At 40.9% G+C, this 23,503-nt stretch overlaps 1 protein-coding gene across 2 annotated transcripts in view; it reads left to right on the top strand.

Annotated features, from left to right (window-relative positions):
- Positions 1-23,503, top strand: part of SHB (SH2 domain containing adaptor protein B) — an 83,291-nt gene that overhangs the window by 54,183 nt on the left and 5,605 nt on the right. The window contains exons 5-6 of one of the 2 annotated variants that reach the window (XM_056325150.1): positions 3,762-3,881; positions 16,170-16,217. In XM_056325150.1, coding sequence (XP_056181125.1) covers positions 3,762-3,881; positions 16,170-16,217 — 168 coding nt within the window. The remainder of the gene's footprint in view (positions 1-3,761; positions 3,882-16,169; positions 16,218-23,503) is intronic. The other variant, XM_056325151.1, reaches the window with a different exon arrangement.

Consider the following 23,503-nt stretch of genomic DNA (forward strand, 5'->3'; position numbering starts at 1 on the left):
CATGGCAGGGGGTTGGAAACAGATGATCTTTAAGGTCCCTTCCAATCTACCCTCAGAGAAGGGGCCAGAATCACTTGTTACACAACGAAAAAATCTTGTTGTGGAGCAATTTACACAGGTTACACTGATACTTGAGAGTACTGAGAAGCCAATGGATTTGATTCACACAGTAAAATGAGAGGCTTTGTCTTGAATCCCTGAAGGCAGTCCCATTCCAGACACTGTCATTCAAAGTTAGATGCAGAATTTATTTTCACAGGGGAGGGACAGCATAATTTAGCACAGATGTGAGTGCGCTCTTTGTAAGAATACTTTCTTCCTGAATGGTAGCAGTACTGAGAGGATTAGTAATTCTTTTGCACTTCAGATACTCAATAGGAGAGAATCCCCTCTTTCAACTGTGTCTGAGAGAAGGTGTTTCCGGAAATTCCTTCTCCTTTGACATTCTATTTTTATGTGCAGTATTTGGAAACTTAATCTTGAAACTGAGAAAAATATCATATGTGGTGTCACATTTCATCTAATAAGCCTTAACTTTTAAAGCTCTGCTCATTGATGGGTTGTATACTTATATTCAACAGATGAAGTAGCAACTACTATTGTGAAATCACTCATTGATACTGTTAGCTACATGACTAAAAGGCTATAAATTTGACTATAAAATTTGGTCCTTAGATTTGGGTAGTTCCTGCCCACCATTCCATCCAAAAATACATTTAAAGTACTACAGAAAGCTAAGCATCTGTTAATTAACTTCTGATTAAATATATTAAATACTTATTAACATTTCTAATATAAACATTTCTAATATAAATATTGATTAAAATATGTTGTGTAGCTTTCTCTCTTAGTATAACTGCAGTTATGTATAACTGAACTTGATAATAACTGAAAACTGCAGAGCTAGTTTTGCTTCTTTTAATTATTCAGGTGTTAATCACATTAATTTTTTTTTAGTTCTTTATTATGCAGGATCAAACCTGAAATGAATGCACAGTTAACAATAATGTGTCAGAAAACAGAAGAGTTTAGATTTCTTGTATCTTAGATTATTTGTAATCGTGCAAACTCTTCAAGTTTTAGTAGCATAGAACCTCTCCACAGCACACGGCAAACCATTCCAACTTTCTCTACTAAAATGGAATCTGTTTTTGTAAAAAGGAGTACAAGATCTAGAGGAAAGGAAGTATGCAAGTTGACAAATGGATAGGTAAGTTAGGAAGTTTCCCAAACAGACAGAAATACCAAGGTGTGGTAATACATCAAGAAAATACTTTAAGTTGTTTGTGATTAAAGAGTCTGAACTCAATAACTTGTGGACCATGGGGAATTGAATTAATTTGTTCCATTTCCTCAGTAACAGCAAAAAGAAGAAAGCGTGTTCTTTTTCTGTTGTCTTAATGAATGTGAATTCCTGCGAGCTTTGTATAAAAGATCTGGTGACTTCTTGTTTCCCTCTGACCAATTCAAGAACAGAGTAGTGTTATGCATTATATATGAGCTGTAATAACTGGTTATACGTGCTGTATAATTGATGCAACTGTCGTGTCTTCAGCAGAGCTGTGGTCACTTAGTGGCTGAAACCTGACCTTTGAGAAAGTAAGGGAAATCAGGAAGAATGTTCTATAAACCACAATCAGGGTGCTTTCAGTCCTGATAAAGGTCAACATGTATGGCTATATTTAAATTTTGCTTTGAGATTTTCATGGTGTGCCTGTGTTTTCCAGGGTATCTTAGAAGGTATGCATGTCTTCAGGATTTCAAGTCCCATATTTTTTCATTGGTGTCTTTCACAAGTTGTCATTTTGCTATTTTGTGATCATATCATTGACATTTGAATATTCAACCTTTCTGCACAAATACCTACAAGCTGACATTTAAAAAATAGACACAGCCAGGGCACACAGACCCAATGTAGTTGAAACAACAAATTAGTTGGGAACTTTACGCTGATTATAGCACTAAGCTTATCTCTCTAATTAGCTGGAACAGGAGCAATCTGAGTGTCCCATTTACATGAGTATATGATTCTCTAGCAATTACACTTCTGGATACTTCTGTTAACTCGCAACTGTAGCCAAAACAGCTCTCAGGCATCACTTCTGAATCAGATGTTCTCCCATCAGCGGTTGTCTTCATGCTTTGCTGGTTTTCTTCCAACTCTTAAAAGCAGGTTTTTCTTCCTGAAACCAGCCCAACGTTCTTTTCCCGTGAACCTCTCTGCCAACTGGGGAACACCAGATCTGAGTAAAATATGAAAAAATTACCCTAGATTCTGATATTTAGAGGGATCTCCTTGGGTTTACATAGGTTGCTCTTTTTTTGTTTGTTTTATTTGACTCTTTGGGGAGAAAAGAAAAAAAATCAAGCTGAGTAATTTCTAGACTCTTCCAAATCAGTTTTCTGATTTATACCTAGTGTTAATATTCTTCCTTTACACTTAGAAGACAAGCTAGTCTTTAATTCCATGTTGAGAAATATCCTTTAGCTGTAAATTTCTAATGGGAGATAGGGAGAACACTGCCTGAAAACATTCACATCTGTGCCTCAATTTTATTTGTGAAATGATGGAGCTGTCAGTACCTCCCTTTCTATCTGTCTATAATCTATAATAGTATAACCCTCTTTTTAGCTTTCTCTAATGCAGACTTTGATTATAACCAGGCATATAATGAACTTTTAAATTGAGCACCAGCTTTTGTTTAGCACATTCGTCTGATTTGACGGTGGAGTTGACATCAGCACGAGGTAGTTAAGAGCATGACATCTGTCAAAGAGATCTGTCTGGTCTTTATTCACTTACCTTTTAGTTGGAACATCTCCCTTAGAGTAAGTTCAGTAGAGAAATAAAATCACAACAAATAGAACAAAACTTTTTTGCACAAGGCCAGTGACCATTCCTGGTCAGACAGTTGTGGTCCATACAGAGAGCACTTCTGATGTATGTGTGATTCTGCTTAGGCAGGAGTGGTTTTTGTCTCATCATGCTTCAGCGTGCATCTGGCAATTTCAGGAAGGGAGAAATCTTCCTCAGAGATGGAGTTGATCCAGTGCGGGGCCAAGCATATTACATTGCTCGGGAAACTTGGGGAAAGTGCAGATATAGAGCGGCATGTGCTGAGAAGGTTCTTTGTTTGCAGTCCTCAGTTTAGTGAAGGACCTACCTCTCCTCTCTCCATTTCCTTTCTTCCCTGGTCACACCCACTTCAGAGATCACCAGAGATTTACTTAAAAGTGTTCTGAGTTGTCACAGCTGTGTTTAGAACAAGTGTCTTTGTTAGAGATCTTCACACTTTATCACTTTTCTTTTTCCAAATATTTATTTTAGCAAATAATTTCCACTATTAACTGTTCATATTCTTCATATGTTATTTTCTTTTTGTTCTTTTGTGTATCAGTTGAAATACTGATATATCACAGGAATGAAACAGTAAATGTGTATATTGTATATCTACTGCTTGAAAGGTAGAGATTATAAAGTGTTGCTCTGAGTGGGAATTTCTTTCATAAATGTGTACACTAATCATGTTGCATGCTCTCCTGATCTAAGTTTTTTCCTTCAGCTGACAGAAACTACAGGCCTCCACAAACTGCAAAGTTAACTTCAGATAATGCAAGCACTGTGCTTTTTATCTGTAATATGTTCAATCTTCAAGATATCTATGTGATATTAATCATTATTCATACCTTAAAGAAGTGAAGTAGTGAAAGGAGTATGAGTTGCCATATATGTGTGTATTAATCTTTCTGCTTTTTCCTAGATGGTATCATGGAGCAATCAGTCGGACAGATGCAGAAAACCTGTTACGTTTATGTAAAGAGTGTAGCTACCTTGTAAGAAATAGTCAAACAAGCAAGCATGACTATTCTCTTTCACTGAAGTAAGTATTTGTCAGTAAAATACAATAATGTAACTTATAAGCCATAACTTCTCTGGTGCAAGAAGAGAAAATGATCCAGTCTATTGCTGCACTGGTTCAGCTCAGGAGGGCACCCAGAGAGTTTGAGACTGTCGGTCTGCATGGTGTATAGTGACAGTCACTGAATTAGGACCTTGCAGTTGGGGGATGTTGAGAGATTTTTTTGTCTTCATTTGGTGCCTATTTAACTAAACAAACTTGGTTTTATTTTTTTTCTGGTTCTGATTTGAAATGCTTCTGCCTCAGGTTGAGTAAGTAACTGTATTGTGGATCTTATTCCTTTTGCTTCATAACATGTGTTTACTGTAGTAGAGCCACACAGCTGTTTGGTCCAGGCAGTGGCACCACCAGGCTGGCCTCTGCCAGTGACGCCAGTCCAGACTCATGCAGGGTGAGATACACAAATAAAATATGCATGAAGATGGTCAGAAGTGTTTATTACCTCATCATCCCAGTGGGGATTCCCCAGTAGTTTCCTGAGTGAGGTAAGCAGCAAGCAGGGAGGTCCTTGGCACCACAGACAAACAGTTCGAACAGAATAATGGGCGGGAGTTTTTGAAGCATTTACATGAGTTTGCACATGAACATTAAACGTTATAATTACCTAATCATCCTTGCAAGTGATTACATGAAAAGAGCATGGCTAGCTGTGGGAGACTGCTTGATACATAACACGTTTGGGAAGACTTAACCAAGGACAACATAAGTAACAATCTATTGTGATGTAGAATAATGACCCCTATTGCCTTAACAAAGCACAGAAGGCTTCGTTACACGGAATCTGGGTTATAGCTGTACTGATGTCCATTGCCTATCTCCTCGCCATTCTTCCACGTTTAACCTACAACAGTATTGCCCCAATTCTTGAAAGTAAAAAGCCTAGAGTCAAGAATAAAATATCTACAGAATTAAGAAATGGGCATTGTTCCAGTCTTAGTGCTGCTTTGCACTTGCCTCACCTACCTTAGGCTGATCAGGTTATGTTACAGATGTTGACTTCAACATACCATAGAACAGCATCATAGAATGGTTTGGGTTGGAAGGGACCTTTAAAGATCACTTAGTCTAACCCTCAGTCCCCACAGCCAGGGACATAAGCTCACTTGTATTTCCAGGAGGAGTTTCCAGGTTTTCCGTGCAGAAAAACAAGAAGCCTCTTGACCTTGGTATAGGCTGTGCAAGTGCAGAAAGAATTGTTTCTTTTTCTCCTCCCTACAAGATAGGGTCTGATGTGGAACCTACCCTTCCAAGTAGGTCTGGGACCCAGGCCCACCTGCCTTTTTTACTAGTGGTACCCCTGCCAGTTTGGCTTTTACATGGTTTCTTCATAAGCCTGTTCTGGAGACACTTTTACTTCTGGGATGATGGTGATATTTGATTATGACAAGGTAACGCTTTCACAGACAGCACCAAACCTGACCCTTTTTACATCTGTTAGTTCATTAGAAATGAAGGACCACATCTACTCTACCCTGGTTTAGCCTGATGGTCTAAAGAGTAAATTTCAGACTGGTTTTATATCCCCACCTTGGGCTGACAAGAAGTGCATCTGTTAACCTAGTTTTAAGATTCTCTTCTTGGGCTTAAGAAAAATATTTTGCAGGCCTGTTTTTTAGATCTTGATTCCTTTGCTGCCATTGTTGGGATCTCTGTGTAATACAGAGGTCTGTCCGCCATGAGCTGGAACACACCCACTTTAGAAATGCTGTTTAGCTCCTGTTGTCCCTTCTGCCATTTGATCTGTGTATTCTCTGATACAGTAATCCTCTAACTATTTTCAAACACTGAAGCATTAATAGCACATACTTCAGAGATGTGTAGGCTTAAATTTTCTGTAAAATTCTTGCAAGTTTTGGAATAAGACTTTTTTTTAAAAAAAAATATTTCACTTAGTTCTTGCATCAGCACAGTGATTTTTGTTATTCAACCAGAGCACAATTTCAAGAGGAGAAGGTAACAATTAAATTTTTATTTTGCAATTTTGGACGTCTGGATGCAGGCCCTTAATGTCCTTTTGAATGTTGTAGTGTCTTTGTATGTTGTATTCCAAAGTTTTCTAAACCAGATTTCTTGGTGGTACTTATTTTAAGTCTCCCCATGACATCTTCTATGTTAAGATAACTAAATGACTGACCTCCATCAATCTCTGGGGTTTGGAGCCTAACATTCTTCCACTACTCTTCAGTTCTTCTGCCATACATTTATCAAAATTAGTGCTGACTCTAGCCTCTTGACGCAGTCTAATTCTGTATACCACCTCCCTGTGGTGATGACAGTTCTCCTATGGCCCCTTCAAAGCTCACATAATCCTCTTAAGCCCATGGTATTGTAGTGAGAATTCACGTCCTATCTATTAGCTGGTGATCAGTTTCCTCTTTTTCCAGCAGGTCTCCTGACATCCTGCAAATGCAATCACTGTTTTCTCTCAAAAATATTTAGCTGAGTAAAGAATCATGTCATTTAACCACACTTTCTTTGCTATAAACCTGCTTCTGTTTATGTGCCATCTCACTGACCATTACCATCTGCAAACTACTGACAAAGTTATGTTTGATGTTGCTGTTCACATCTGATTTTTGCTCACTGCCATAAGGCTCTCTTTCCCCTTCTCCCCCTATTTAGGACATTGAATATATAATTCACTGTTGTTTTCTAATCCTTTCCTTAATTAAGATGGTTTTCCAATCAAAGATTTTGAAGAGTTTTGGTAATTGTGGAGATCTTGTTCCTTAAGCTCAAAAAGTTAAGTTCTTGGACAGTTCTCAGGTTTCACTCATAATCTTTGGCCAGATTTCCTCACAACCTGGTTTATGACTACTTTTAGCTGTGAGAAGCTAGCCCTTCAAAGTACCAAACATGGGATACTATTTTGTGTGCTGATTCCCTTGCCTAGAGGCATCACATCAGCCTGTGATGAGGTTATTTTGTACCAGTTTACCTTAAGGTCAGCGAGAAATCCATTCATTTCATTACCATGCAATCTTACATCCCTGTTACTATTTGACTTGCAGGATTCTCCTGCTTCCTTCATCTTTTGTTGAAATGTGAGTGCAAGGCATGCCAGAGCCTTTCACTAGTAATGGATGGTAGCAGTGAGAACAGCAGTGTGAGATATCACCAAGTAGACAATCTGTTCAGCCTGGTGGCAGAAAGATGTGAGGAAGTAGAAAGGTTAAAGAGCATCGGGAGTTTAAGAAAGAGATAGGCTGGTGGAACCACGGTCTGCCCTTCCTGATGCAGAAACAACCACCAGAAAAAAAAACCAAGATCAAGGAGGGGATCTTGTATCTCCCCTTGCCAGGCGAAAGGCAGTAGCCAAAAGGAAAGGACTGGATGGAGGCAAGCCCACACCCAGGGTGGCAGGCCAGCCCCCTCCTTGCCTACCTTGCCTTCCCAAGTGCCTCTGTGCAACAGGTATGAAGCTCTGTATGTGGAAGGTCAGTCAATGGGTGATATAAATGATGGTCCATCTACACAAGAAATGTTGTCAAGGTCAGAAAGGCCTACCTCCACCCATGTCACGACCACCTCAATGAGGAAGAAAAGATGGGTTATAGTTGTAGGTGACTCGCTTCTGAGGGGAATAGAGAGTCCAATGTGCCAGGCAGACCTGCCTCTTAGTGAAGTCTTCTGCCTCTGTGGGGCCAGCTTAAGGATATCACTAGGAAACTTCCTAGCCTGGTATCACCCTTGGACTATTACCCATGATTGCTTTTCCGTGTGGGTGACAATGAACCTGCAATGTGTAGTCCAAGGGCAATCAAAAGAGACTTCAAGGCCTTGGAATGGATGGTTAAGTGAATCTGTAGCACAGGTATTTTTCCTCTATCCTTCCAGTTGCGGGCAGTGACATTGGAAGAAACAGACAGAGCCAGAGAATTAATACATCACCACCACGATATCGGTGTTTTTGACGATGGGATGATCTACCAGCACTCGACCTACTGGCATTGTGTGGGATTCACATTTCTCAAAGGGGGAAGAGGGTTTTTGCTCATGAGCTAGTGGCGCTTATTGATAGAGCTTTAAACTAGACTTGAAGGGGGAGGGGGATAATATAAAGCTTGCCTGTGACAATCTGTAAGATGACATGCAAAGGTTAGAGGGACGGGGTGCTAGTGAGGGCCCTCACCCTGTTGCTCCGAGACATGCTGGGTACCCTGGAGCACACTTGAAGTCTTATGGAGATGAACCAGAGTTTCCTGAGGTAACAGGAGCCGGTAGGGGAACACTGGTGAAATACCTCAAAGGAATTAAAGTGTATTCCCTTTAGGAAGGTGACATGGCTGCCAGCTCAGCTGAAGTGCCTCTACACCAATGCATGCAACATGGGCAACTAACAGGAGGAATTGGAAGCCACTGTGCTACTGAAAAGCTATGACCTAGTTGCCATTACTGAAACTTGGTGGGATGAATCCCATGACTGGCTTGTGTCTATCAATAGCTACAGGCTGTTCAGAAGGGACAGGAAGGAAGGAGGGATAAAAGGGTTGCCCTCTGGATCAAGAAATAGATAGATTGTGAAGACCTGTTTGAAGAACAGCCATGAGCAGGCTGAAAGCTTATGGGTAGGAATTAGAAACGGAGGCAACAAAAGGAACCTTGTGGTTGGTATTTACAATAGGCCACCCAATCAAAGGGAGCCTATTGACAAAGCCTTCATACTCCAGCTACAGGAGACATCATGCGTGCAGGCTCTCATCCTTCTGGGGGACTTTAACCACCCCAACATCATGTGGAAAAGTAGCACGGTGAGCTGTAGGCAGTCCAGGAGACTCCTGGAGTGCATTGAGGATAACTTCTTAAGCCAGGTAATAGACAGCTCTACTAGAGGGGATGTGACACTGGACCTGATGGTCACCAATGCAAGTAAGCTAATCAGACATCAAGTTTGGAGGCAGCCTGGGCTACAAAGGTTGGAGCTTGCAGTCCTGGGGGATATGGGTCAGGCAAAGAGTAAAGTCAGGACCCTGAACCAGGAAAGCAAAATTCCAGCTGTTCAATGACTTAGTCAGTATAACCCCCTGTGAAACTGCCCTTAGGGACAAGGGAGCGCAACGGTGCTGACAGATATTTACGGATACTTTCAACATAGCACAAGAGCTCTCAATCCCCAGGTGTAAGAAATTAGGAAAAGAAGGCAAGAGGCTGGCATGGCTGAGTCAAGACCTACTGGTCAAATGAAAGGGCAAGAAGGAAATACAAAGGCAGTGGAAGCAGGGGCAAGTATCCTGGGAACAGTATAGAGAAACTGCCTGGTTGTGTAGGGATGGAGTCAGGAAGGCCAAGGTGCCACTGGAGCTGAACTTGGCAAAGGATGCAAATAATAATAATAAGAGCTTGTATAGGTATGCCAACCAGAAAAGGAAGGTCAAAAAAAAGCATACTCTTCAATGAATACAATTGGCAAACTGTTAACAATGGATAAAAAGAAAGCTGAGATACTCTCAGTAATATTTTTTGGCTCCGTCTTCACTGGCAACTTTCTTCCTATACCTCTGGAGTGAATGGACCTCAAGGCAGTGGCTAGGGGAGCAAAATTGCTCCCACTGTAAGAGAAGGTCAGGTTCATGACCACCTGAGGAACCTGAACTTACATACATCTATGGGACTGATGAGGTGCATCTTAGAGTCCTGAGGGAATTGGCTGATGTAGTTGCAGAGCCACTGCCCATAGTATTTGAAGAGTCATGGCAGTCAGGCGAAGTCTCTGTAACTGGAAAAAGGAAAACATTGCACCCATTTTTAAAAAGAATAGATAAGAGGACCCTGAGAACTACCAACCTATCAGCCTTACCTCTGTGCTTGGGAAGGCCATGGAACAGATCTTCCTAGAAACTATGCTCAGCACACTTAGGACAGGGAGGTAATTCAAGACAGCCAGCATGGCTTCACCAAGAGCAAGTCTTACCTGACCAATCTGGTGGCCTTCTTCAACGGAATGACGTAAGTGGATAAGAGGAGATACTGATGTAATCTATCTGGACTTCTGTAAGGTCTTTGATGTGGTCCCCCATAACAGCCTTCCTTCTAAACTGGAGAGACATGAATTTGATAGATGGACTGTTTGGTGGATAAGGAATTGGCTGGCTGGTTGCCTTCAGAGAGCAGTGGTCAACAGCTCATTGTCCAGATCAAGATCTGTGATGAGTGGTGTCTCTTAGGGGTTTATTTTGGGACCAGTACTATTTAACATCTTCATCAGTGCTGTAGACCATGGGATCGAGTGCACGCTCAGCAAGGTTTGCAGATGACACCAAGCTGAGTAGTGCAGTTGACATGCCTGAGGGTTGGAATGCCTTTGAGGGATGTGGGCAAGTTCAGGAAGTGGACCCATATGAACCTCCTGAGGTTCAACAAGGCCAAGTGCAAGGTCCTGCACCTGCGTCAAGGCAACTCCCAGTATCAATACAGGCTGGGGGATAAAAGGATAGGGAGCAGCTCTGTGGAGAAGAAATGGCGGATGAATAGCTGGACAGGAGCCAGCAATGTGCACTTGTAGCCCAGAAAGCCAACCATATCCTGGGCTGCATAAGAAGCGTGGCCAGCAGGTCAAGGGAGGTGATTCTGCCCCTCTGCTCAATTCTGTGGCCCTTCGTCTGGATCCACACCAAAAAGTCCACGTCTTTCCTGTACTGAGAATTTCAGAGCTGGATGCAATACTCCAGGTGAATTCTCATGAGAGCAGAGAGAGAGAGAATTCTCATGTGAGGAGGGGCTGAGAGAGTTGGAGTTGTTCAGCCTGGAGAAGAGAGGGCTCCAGGGGGACCTTATTATGGCCTTTCAGTACTTTAAATAAGGGCGCTTATAAGTACGGTGGGGGCAGACTTTTTAATGGGGCTTGTTGCCAATAGGACAAGGGGTAATGGTTTTAAACTAGAAGGGGGGAGATTCAGATTAGATATAAGGAAGACATTTTTTTATGAGGGTGGTGAAGCATGGGAACAGGTTACCCAGAGTTATGGTAGATGCTCCATCCCTAGAAATGTTCAATAACAAGGTGGATGGGACTCTGAGAAACCTGATCTAGTCGATATCTGCTTATTGCAGAGGGGTTTCACTAGATGATCTTTAAAGATCCCTTCCAACCCAAACTATTCTATATTTTTTATTCTGTTCCCGAAGTGTGTCTCAATGAGTTTCTAATTTAAGCAGTCCTATGTTTTCCCCTGAGAGATTTCAAGCCTCTGTGTTCTTTCATAGTTTGACTTCAGTGAATAAGCTAAGTCTACAGGCAGCTTTGTACTCTACCCAGTGCTTCGTCTTTGAGTGACATTTATATAGACACACTGTTTCACCTCCCATTTTCACCAGAAAAGATGTATAGTTTGTATAGAAGTGCTCAAACAAGGTGTGCTTGGGGTAGTTGGCAGCATTAACCATAGACACAACAGCAACCAGCCATCCCCTCCTCATATCTTAGTGAGGATGTATACAGCATAGATCATGGTGGTGATCCCATTGCGAAAGTAAAATTACTTCTGTTTACAGAAAAATGTCCCTGAAACATTCAGTTGTAGACTTACTGATGTCACTGGCAGGCAGTTAATTTTCATTATGATACCTAGGATGTGAGAAGGTTATGCAACTAGACTTCACTTCTAAAAAAATCATCAAAGAGCTGCAGGCATTGGGGCTGCTAGTAAGAGCATGGTTGGAGTTGTATATAGGTGCCTCATTGCAGTGTTTTTGATGACACTGAGGAAGAGACTCTTTGTAATAGTGTGCTTGTCCTACATCTGCTGCACAAAGCCTGACATGTTACTGCACCAATCCATCAGGACTGACATTGTAGGATGGTATAAAAACAGGCTTTGCCCACTTTTCCTTTAACAGGCAGGCTTGGGGGTACTTGAGGCCTTCTGTAAGGTGTCAGATACCTACAAAAGATTAAGGTTTTTGAAGGTTGTTGAATGTGCATAGTCAAATAATGTTCAGAACAGAACCTTTCACCATCAAATTTCTGTTTTATTTTACTGGTGCATTTATGATGTGCAAAATAAAATGCACTGGCTGTGGAGTATCTGGTCGCACACTACTAAGACACATGGTACTTATCGGGGATGCTTGTTAGTAAAGTTGTAGCACAAAATTAAGTCTGACCAGCCACATGTAATTGTTACAAACTTGCAACCTAGTCAGTTGTTTCATTAACCTACAATAACTGCATTAGGATACAGTTCTTGAATCTTAGCTCTGGAGTTGATAGATGCTACAGTGGAAAAAATGAGCAGCCCTTCTCTGCAACTAATTCCTGAATATCCATGCTGGTTGGACTCTGCTTCTTGCTTCTTCTGAAACTTGCCCTAGGTCCTTGTCATATGTCCTGCTCTGATATTATCTGTACAGTGTCTCTGCTTAGCACACACTCTGTGGCCTGTGTTTCCATGTAATGACATCTCAGGAAGCACTCTGTGACCCTCTTGTTAGGGAGGGCAGACACATGCTAATAGGCAAATACTGGCTTTGAAGCTGACTATAGTTTTAACTGTTTCTTGTCATGATTTCACCAAATTCATTGCTATGCAGATTGAAGCTGGTGATAATAGACAACAGTCTCAAGCCCCACACGTCATGGTTCTGTTCTAGTCCTTGTGTCCTGTTTGAGTGGCTGCCAGGTGTTTGATATCTGCTTCTTAGAAGCCTTTTGACTAGAGGTATACTGCTCGTTTCCCAAAAACTGTGTGACTGTCCATGCTTCCAGTACAATTATAGTAACTTGATTTTTTTTTTCCCCTGCATAAGCTGCTTGCTGGTTAACATGTTACTTTCCACACCTTACTGTTTATTCTCTCTTCTTGTCAGTGCATTTTCCTTATGTTGGAAATTAAGGGGTGTCCTGATTGCCAGCCCCATGTTGGTATGTTTTGCAGGAAGGACTGGGACCTATATTGCTAGCTATAGCTCTGTCACTCCAAATGGGTCAGTGAATCTGAGTTTGCCTTGCTGCTAAGTCCACGGGCATAACAGGTACTCAGCCAGTAAAGGTAACCATGGCTACCCTCTAAGTCACCCCAGCAGGCTTTGTATATTCGGACACTTCCTTTATGCCTTCATCTCATAATTTAATCCCACCTCTTCAGTGCATTGATTCAACAACCATATAGCATGACTTAACACAGGCAGGCTGTGACTGAGCTCTGACCTTGTGAATTGACATGCTAGAATGATCTCATTAATGCCTCAAGGCTGCCTGTTATCCCATGGAATACTAAAGGTCTCTAGATAGTGCTGTGCAGCCTAATCCATTTTAAATGATATCAGCCTAATCCATTTTAAATGATATCAGACCCACGCATGCCTATCCTTGGCTCTTCACACTACCCAGCTAGAAACAACTGTGTGCCACACCGCAGATCTTAAGTAGTCTGGAGAGGCACCAGAGCAGCAGGGGCTTTTATTGTCTCACAGAACTGAAGGGCTAGTATCCTTAGGTATTTCCAGGTCCCTCTCTACTTGAAGCCTGTCTTTCCCTTGCATCTGCATGCTTGGTGTTTTCAGTCAGTACCAGGAGATCTGCTAGTGCAATGGAAAACAGAGGCAATCGGTTCCCCATGGGCTGTTGCACAGACTGTGAAAGACTTATGTAGCAAGGTTGTTCTAAAACCCTTTGCGTGGGTCAAACTTGTGTTCTGTTTGATTTCCATTAAAGCACATAGCTTTCTTTGGTCTTGTTGGAACAACATGGAGGGGGCTGGGGTTTGGTGCCACTGCTACTGTTGTGTGTTCTGGAGTTGATGTGTCTGTTCAAATGCTAAGTCATCTGTGATTCACAAGAGCACATCCTTGGCTGCATTCCTTGCCAGAAGCAAGAGAGAGAACAGAGGCTTCCTAAGAACAACTGAAACAAAAGTATTTACTGGATTTCAACCATAACATCTCTCAGCTTCCCCACCTCTGAAATCTCCTTATGATTTTCTGCTTTTCTTCCTATGCTGTTCCTAAGAACGTTACCCCTGCTCATTAGACAGGGGAATTGCCCGGGTAGAGAATGAAGTCCTTTATCAGCTGTGTGGTCTCATGGCAGACTGAACGAAACCTTAAGGCCTTATTTAAATTGGTTATGTGTAAACCAGCTCTACCAAAAAAAGAATGTTGTCAAACTTGTAAAAGCAGGTGGATTGTCTTAAGCTAGGACCCTCCACATGAGAGGCTGGAAGCACTCTGATGTATGAGAGAAGAGAGCTGAGCACAGTAAACCAAGTGAAATCTGTTGGTGTAAGGCAAATGTTCACCAGCCAAACTGGTTACAACAGGACAACTAGGATATACATTAGATTTGCATCTCCCAGAGTCCAGCTTCATTAGCTATTTTCTTCAGGAACTTTAGAGCTGCTTCTGGGTGCCCCCCTAAGGCCTGTTTCTCAATTCAGCTATGTTGAAATGGTAATTCAGGCAGCAACCTGAAGAAATGGGTGTCAATCTCTGCTGTGATTGTACTTCTAACGTGGGAGAGTGCTGATGAAGATGAAGCTATGAGGTTACTGTGACAAGCCATCCAGTCTGGTGCTCTGACAGTCTACTGAACTACAGTCCTAAAGTGATTATAGAATTTGTTCTTGGTTATCTAATCAAGCATGATGTCTTGCTGTTAAGTGTAATAAATTTGAGCAGAGATTGTTTCACTATTTAAATGCATCGATTGAAAATCATGACAGGCTGCAGAAGCCTTATTGAAATGCTGCAGTCACCTTTCATTTGTTAATGTGTTCTGCATTAAACAGATTTTTTTTTTGAAAAGCACTCAGGTGGCTGTAGCCTGTATCCTCCCACTAGACTAAGCATCCTGGCTGTAGGTTTTTTCCTTTTTTACATGGGTTTAGCTGATACAGATGTGGCAGGCCTGAGAAGCTGTGTTTAATAACAGCAGCTGTGTTGCTTTTGCAGTGTTTTTGCAGTATATGGGCTTTTCACAGCAATCTGTGAGCAGGGGACATGCTAAACTCACTGGTGGGAAAATTTGTGAGTGCAAACCCCTAGTCTGGTGGGTTTTTTCAGGGGTTGGATCTGCTCTTTCACCCTCCCCCAATAACTCATGAAGCATGCTGTTTCTGTTGTATCCTTGGACTGATACTTTTGCATGTTTACTATCTAGTATGTAGGCAGGCACAAGAAAGCTCCAGAAGCCAGACGTGGCACAGATATGTTGTATGAGCAGGAGGATGAGGGCAGAGATGTGATGAACTCCTTGGGATCAGGCAGTGGATGAGCAACAGGGATAGAACAAATATAAGCTTTTAAATCCGTGATCTACAAAATTTGAAAAGATGGTCTTCAGCTGGCTTTTATAGCAAATGGGATAGTCAGCAGATATATCTCAGCCTGTGATAGGGATAGGTAAGAGGCAAACAGAATGTCTATATACTCGCATCAGTGACTACACGAAATAAAGGGGCACACATGTTGACATATCTGTGAGGGAGAAAGAACATCTAGGGGAAATACTGTGGAACAGTTAAATTTGCACAAATCCACACATACACAGGAATGAATTCGCTATGCCCTCTTGTTTTGTGGAGCACATGACAGTAATTTGTCATCTGCTGGCAAATTCTTTAATATGTATTGAGAGCAAACTGCCATGAGAGTGAATTATTTGTATGTTTATATATATGAGGGTTGACTGGAAAAAGGCAGTGAACTCCAGTACTGAGTTTCTGGCATTGTACAACTAGCTCTCCTGCTGTAAAATGTGCAAAAATCGTTGGCACGTTGGGATAAATAATAAAACGGTGTTTGCTGTGTAACTGCATAAATCAATCACATAAGGGAGTAAAAAGAGAGATATTTAATTTAGTTTTAAAAAGAAGTTGCCTTGTAGAAATAGGTTATCAAGGGACTGACAGAATGCTGGCTACAACTGGACAAAATTAGACAGCTGAAACGGACTTTTCTAAAACGCAGTTCCAAGCCTACCCAAGTGCTACAAGAGCAAAAGACACTTCTTTTAATGTGTAGAAGCACCACCTTTTTCCATTTTTGTTCATTAAAGCTAGGGTTCTGATATCTAACTGGTCAATACTGAAATCTAAGGAGTTACTTGTCATCTGTGTTTGCATTGTTTGATAGATGACCCTGTGTTTTCTTTATTATTGTTGTTGTTTAGCCAAAAAGATTCTACTTAGTCATAGAAAAGAGAAAGAGCTGATTTGCAGGTCAGTGGGATGTGGAATTCCTTTGTGGGGTGAGGTAAGCTCTGGTCATTGTGTAGCTCTGTGTCTCTAAGATCATTCTTGTGTCATCCCATAGGCGGGTTCGTTACCTGGTGTGCAGCGCCAATTCACACATCGAGCTGAGGTATTTCTATTCCTTTATTCTAGTTTGCACAAAGTAGGGAGCTAGGTGATCACCCACAAATGCCTAGCTCTCCAATTGTCGAAACTTTACACTATTTATACAGTTCAGCAAGCAAAGACATCAGTCTTCATTGCTTACACGTTATATAATTCCTTCATTACTTAGTGCTCAGTTTCCTGTTTGTCAAATAATTCTCTCACTTCTCATGTTAATTAGTTTGCATGCTCAGTCTCAACTTCTTTTTGGGTCTAGGGTATTTCTTGAGTCAGTGGTCAATGAGTCAACTGCCAGAACTACCTTTCCCCTAGTTAGTGCTTCTTGTGGTAAACTTCCAGTCAGCTCATTCATCTTGTGGTGGTACTTTCCTTTTTTAAGCAAAGAACTTGCTGGTGTTTAATGAAGCATCTAGCAGGGCATTAAAAATTGCTTGTAACTTGAGTTAACCTTTAACTCCTCATTTGTTCTAATTGTTTTAAAGTCAAACTACTAACAATACATTCAATTTTATTAATCATTTGATATCATTTGGACAAAAATTGCAGCATCTATTCCTGTCAAAATGTTGTGTGCATCCTCCAGGCATTCATATGCACCATTGTCTTTCAGGTGTGTTTGTGCTTTTCAGGAACCTTCACCAGCATTTTCTTCAGTTAAATATCACAAGTTTCTGAGTCCAAGGAAAAGGAAGAATGACATCCTGATTCTGTATTGAGGTTGACAGTGATTGAAAGTCTGTTCTTTAGCTTCCTGTAGCAAACTTGGGGTTTTTTTGGTTTTTTTGTTTTGTTTTTTTTAAAAAAAAAAAGCTCTTACTCTGGTTTTTGGGTTTATGGTTTTCTTTCCTCTAGTAACAAAAAGCTAACTTTAGATTTCCAAAACACAGAAATGTCTGGCAATGAGAATCTACACCAATATTACCTGTATTTGAAAAGTTAAAGGATAGTAGCACTTACTCAATTTAATTTAATATAACTGAATATTGCACAGTGGAGACATCTCTGAAGATCATCTTTTCCAGTAGCAGAAAGCTTTCTGTGTTCTGTGGACTTTATAAAGGGCCAGACAGGCTTAACTCACGTGGGAAATTTCCACGAGTTGTCTGATTTAAATTCCAAAGATGACTGTTCCAAATGTATGAAATAAGCATCAAAATTGCTTCATTACCAAATAAAAATGCATCTGTAGATAAAATATTCATCAGGGTAGTTTAAGTTGCTCATGTCAGTGTCTGTTATTTTGAGATACCATAGCTTACCCATGGAAAATTAATTGCATGTGAATTGACTACCTCTGGGGGCATCAAAGGTCTTTATGGTGTACAGATTCGTGTGTTGCTCATCTCAGTTAGAAAAAAGGAATTGTTATTGTTGATGACAAATGTTTGAGGCAAAAAGCATTTTTCTATGGATTTTGATCCAGAGAGCTGGGCTTCTTTGTTGGCATTGGTTAAATTCTCCATAGCAGAAGAGGGAAGGAATGTGGTCTACCTTCCCAGAACAAAATGATCCCAAAGGCCTGAGGGACAGCACTGCATTCTTTCATACTTCCTTCAGCAGACCTACATTGTATTCCTTCAGGGCTGCAGGTATTTGACTTACTCATACCCTCCCACTCTTTCCTTAAATCTAGTTTTAATTGCATAAGACTGGGTAAAAAACAGACAACCATGCTCCTGGCAACTGTGTTGTGGCCAGGGCACCTAGTCTCTGGCTGCCATTGTCGCAACTAGGTTTTGCATACTTGCAACTACCTAGTTGCAAGCTCCTTATATTAGGTCTGTTACTTACTAGCAAGCAGGCCAGTGAAAGCGGTGGAAGTAGATGTGCAAAGTGAAGAAGAGAGCCATCTCTCACTTATAAGTGTGGTTTAGGTATTACGCAATGACTGGAGTCAGGTAGACTCCAACACTGTGTATCAATGAAGCTCATAGAGGTGCCTTCCTAATGAACGACAGAACAACATCTCAGTATAGGGTATTACATTTCGGTCATGCTCAGTGAAGACCAGCCACTGGTTGGGCTCTAATAGCTAATTATTTCAGTCAGGATTTCCCCTTCCCAAGGCTTCTTGCAGCAGTGTGCACCATGCCTGCACCATTTCATTTCCTGACTCACATTCTAGTTTTGAGAAATGTGGCTATTCTTAATTTTAGATCAGGACTATTTCACAAGTCAGCTAAATGGGCAAACTGTGAGTAAGCACAGTAATGGGCTTTGCTTTCTGCTCTGTCAGATAATTTCTGCACAATCATTGTCATGAAGGGAGAACAGAACCACATTCAGAGAGGCTGATGTCCACTGACAACCTGATCCTGTGGACTCATAAACTGGCATGAGGTTTTCCCGGAATAGCAAAGGGGCCTGCAAGCAAAGTTTTTTTCTCATGGTGAAAACGCAGGATTGATCTGTAGAAGTGGTCCTGTTTTCCAGAGTTGAGAACATAGACTTTGGGTAGTTTGGGTCTTTGGGTCATGCTGAACTTTGTACTTTTTAGCTGATTTAAAACATGCAGTATGTTTTTCAAAAGTAACTTGTTATATATATAAAAAAACCCCTTGCTTCCAATGTAGTTATAAAGAGGTAGCAGGATTTTTGATAGGTCTCTAAATCAGCAGTTGAATAAAAGTATTTACAAATGTGTTACTAGTCTGCTGCTGGCCTAAACAGTAATGATAAGGGCCTGGCTGTTAGCAGACAGCAAAGATTCTGTCACTTCTACAGAATTCCAACAAGCTAAATACCCCTACTGTGTTCAAATCAGCACATGGGAACGGGTTATAGAGAACAGAGCCTGGGCTCGATGGATCAGTATTCATGTGTTGGACACTGTGGCAGATGGACACTGCTAGCCCTTACTAGTAGGGGAAGAGACACTGTGTACTGTACCATGGATATAGTGGCTGTTAGGTGTAGAACGACAGTGTTCTGTATCCTGTGCTTGAAAACACAGAGCTGAGACAGGAGAAGCAGTGGACAGGTCAGCCCCTGAATATCTCCAGTAAAGGATTTTTCAAAGTAATCACTGATCTGGCAGGGGAGATAATTTTTCTTCTTCAGAAGATATTTTAATTTATTTCTTTGTTGCTGTATGTTGGCATGAAACATTATAGGTTTTGCTCAGAGTGACAGCATATAATATAAAATAAAACTTGGAAATGGAAAGGCAATTCAGAATGGAAAAACAAAACAACACAACAGTGTTTACTGCATTGCTAGAACATTTTTTCTCTGATGTTGCTGCAAAGTTATTACTTTTTTTCCTTGTCCAAGTGACATTTTATTGGAATGAATGCAGAAAATGTGTTCTGATAAAACAGCACTTTGTTCAGAAAAAACTGTTCAAAAGGCTTGGCCAATTTTTCTAATTGGGAACATGAATTATGTTACAAAGCTATTAACAACTTCTGAAAAAAAATACTAAATTTAATATCTAATTAATATTTCTTGAACATTTCTGTATCACACTCCAGGCATAAGATCAAAATAAGCACAGTCTGGTGAGCTGTCCACACAATTCCTTTCCCATCCTCATTGGGTTTTGAAAACTGAAGGAAAATGTGTGGGAAAGCTGTAATTCAAAGTCACTTGGTTTTACGCTTGTGTTGGAAAACGTTTTAAAGAAGGTGTGACTATCAAGTAGATATAAGTATTGATCATGTGTAAACAGCTGTCCTTGAGAGTTCCAAAGTAATTTCATGCAGGATTTAGCAACTAGGAATACTCTGAAACTCATGGGAATGGTTGCAGTAGGAAAGGAAGGAGTGAATGTTGTTTGTAGTGGCACCGGTTTTTGACTGTTCTCCCTCAGTTGAACAAAAATTTGGGAAATAATTATAGCTGTATTTGAGAAACCACAGTGACATTCAGATTCACATAGTAACTATATCATATGACTTAGGTCAGGTCCTAGCATGTTCTTTTGCAAAATGTGTATGTCTCATCTCTTCAATGGCTTTCATTAGTGCTCACATATATGCATTTGGGATTGCCATTTAGGTTCTGCTCTTTGAAAACCTTGGGCCTGGCAGGTTCTCACAGTTATTGCTGTTGGAATACCGATTTCTCAGCTCTTTCAATGAGGCATGTGTTCTGCTTGTACTTGTTCAGGTAGACTCCAACAGTGCTTAACTAAGCAGAAACTGATTTACAGCCGGTTCAACCACGAGGCTTTTTCCTCATTGCTACCTGAAACTGCAGTAATCTCTGCATATTAGATCAAAAGGGTTTGGAGGAGAGGAAGGGAGGAAGAGGGAGGAGTACGACTTCCAGGTTCCTTTCTGAACAGTGTCCCTGTAATCCTAGACATTGGTCTAGCAGCAATACTGCTGTTAAATAAGTGTAGATGCATTCTGCCTTTGCCCACAACTGGTAGGCACTGATTCTCTATGAGTTCAGGCATACCAGAAAAGGGGAAACTAAGACAGACTTCAAGAACAAATGGGGAAGGAAAGGCAGCACAGAAGGATCCTTAGTGTAGATGTGAACAGTTTCAAATCCTATATACCTGGAAGTATGGTTTCAAGGTGCTGAGGTGATTTCTTGCAACTTAATTTGTTCTTCATTCTAGCAGTTGAGAAATGTCTGGTGTGATATTTCTAGCTGCAACTAGTGTCAGCTCTGTTGGTTTACTTGGAACAAGGAAGGCAGATAACAGATTCACAATATATTTTTTTGAAACTAAAAGGAGGCAGGAAGGGAGGGAAGGAGGAAAGTATTTGAAAACGTAACCTTTGCTTTCATCCACAATTCGTAGAGTTCTGGACATCCAGAAAAGTAGTTGGGATAGAAATTAGAACTCAGACCATCATTAACAACATGGTGACAACTATGGGCTGCAAAAACTGGCAATCAGTAAAATCAGTTCATTAACTGAACATTCTCTCCTCTCAGTTCTTTATGAACAGAAAATTTGCATGCTTGACATTGCAAAGCTTCAAGGGTGATTTCACACAGCTTCCAGTTGCCACCTCCACTCTTTCCCAGAATTTACACAAAATGACCTCTGAAATCCATTTCTGGGGACTTTCCTTTCAGACTGGGTTTTACTTAATGAAAGTAATTCAGGGGTTTTTTTAGGACAACCAAAAAACTCCATAGAAATGCACAGGAAGAAATAGACTGGAATGTGAATTTTGTGGAATTATTTCACAAGAAACCACAATAAAATCTACCTCCATTTCAAACCAGCCACAAAACACTACTGAAGGGAAGACCTGCAAAAAGGAGCTCTAGGTTGTGACCTGCTGTATCTCCAAAAGCTGAAGAAACGCCACATTTGCTGAAGGGGAGAAGGTACAGAGGAGGCGGGACATGAAAGAGTAGGATGTGGGAAATAACTGCTTTTCAATAGTCAAAATGCTAGGTTAGATGGCCATTTATTTCCTTCCAGTTTTCCAATATACTGCCTTGAAGAGAAAATGGGAGCTAGTGCTTAACTGGGGGCTGTTAGAGAAGTCACTGAATAATCAGAGGAAAAAACTGAGAATGAGGGTGACTGAAGATTATTGGTAACTCAATTAAGATAACCCTCACAGGTTTTCATCTGAACATGGACAGTTGACAGTTGAATCACTTGGGATGTTCCACAAAGATCCTGGTTAGTAGTTGGTTTTAATAGAAAAGCTATGTGCAAATAAAATCTCCAAGTTTGTTAAGCATAGACAGTCAGTTTTCAATGGCTAAATAAGCCAAATGGCACAGAGGGCTGTGATGATAAAATGATGATGCAGTGAATGCAAGGAGAAGTCCTTCATACATTGAGCTTAATCCTTCTACCCCACAAGTCAGTTTGCTTTGTTAATAATATAACATTGCAGGACTATGGCCCTTTAAAATTGTAATGCAAATTGCCAAAAGAGAAGGGATGTGGGGTGACACCCCATTGCTGTGAAATAAGAAAGAAATGTCAGGAAACAGAAATGGAAGTTTGGTCCTCAAAATGCAAACTATTTGGATTGCATGCTACTGTTTATGAAAGATGAGAGTGACCCTTCCGCCTCCAATCATATCAGTTTTGTGTGCAAGTGTCTTTGAGTCAGCTATCATGAAAGGAATTGATTTAGTATAAGTGTTACCCTATATTCTTAATGAAAAATTCACTGAGCGATTGCCAGAAAAAGTGAGAGGTGTTAAGAGGTGCATGCTAGCTGCCAGCAGTATGCACCAGCAGCTGCAAAATTATGTGATATATTGTTAAATATCTTACTTTTTAGGAGTGGGTGATTTTGTTATAGGGTCAATTTTCTTAGTAGTATTTCATAGTCTTCTTGATCAAAAAATTATTTTTGTTATGGTAAAGAGTGATATCCAGCATTGGTGTGAACTGCGTTAAAGTTTGCATACATTAATGAGTTGTACTACCTGCTGGGCAGCTCTCTGTGGTTGCAACTTGCTTTTCAAACACCTGTCATCAAAGGAAGAGAAATTGACAAGATTCTTCTGATAAGAAGGGCTGCTGGAGCTGCCTTGCGCAGCATTGCTATGAGCCAGAGACAGTGCTTTCATGAAACAACATGACCACAGAACTATTAGTTCATGCCATACTTCAGCTGTTTTGCAATGCAGGAAAAAGCCAGCAGCAGAAACAATCCGTTGTTTGTAAGTAAATGGTCTGAAGCTCTGACTGCCAAGCCAGAACACTGGTCCAAAAGGAGCTAAAGCGGTGAATAGTATAGAATAGAACAGGATACTTACCCCAAAGGAGCTGCCTCTCAGTTGGCCATGGCCTTAGCTTATTGATGGGGATGGTCTCCACCATATTTATCTGGCAAGCCCATTATGCTAGTGTTTTCGTCCTTTCTCCATGCAATCAGATTTTGCTTTCCTAGGTCTGAGCTGGCAACTTGAAGATGGCAGCAATAAAATAAATAAAAACAAAATTAAAAAGGAAGACTTTATGATTCTAAAATTCATAAATGCACAGAAAAGTACCATGTTCCCTGTTTCCAGGAGTCAGTACTTGCTCTCCTGCCCCGTTAGGACAGCTGGCTTCTTAGTGTTTGTGCCAGACTAGGACGGATCTCCCTGCAGGATAATAGCTTCTCTACAATCCTGTCCCCATTAACTGCAAGATTTTTCTATAGATGGTTGCAAGGTGATGTCATCCCTGCTAGCTGGTTGGCAAAGGCTAAATCCAAACAGTGGGAGGTGAGAAATCTGCCATGCAGCCTCCATCTTGTATTGTCTGCCATCACATTGGATTGTCTTCTCACTTTCTTGAACCTCTCAGGTGTCAAAACTTGTACCCTTTGCAGATCTTCCCCTTAATAGTGTTTCGTACCTAGCTAG

The sequence above is a fragment of the Falco biarmicus genome, chromosome Z (genome assembly GCF_023638135.1).
Source record: "Falco biarmicus isolate bFalBia1 chromosome Z, bFalBia1.pri, whole genome shotgun sequence".
In the NCBI taxonomy this organism is placed as follows: domain Eukaryota; kingdom Metazoa; phylum Chordata; class Aves; order Falconiformes; family Falconidae; genus Falco; species Falco biarmicus.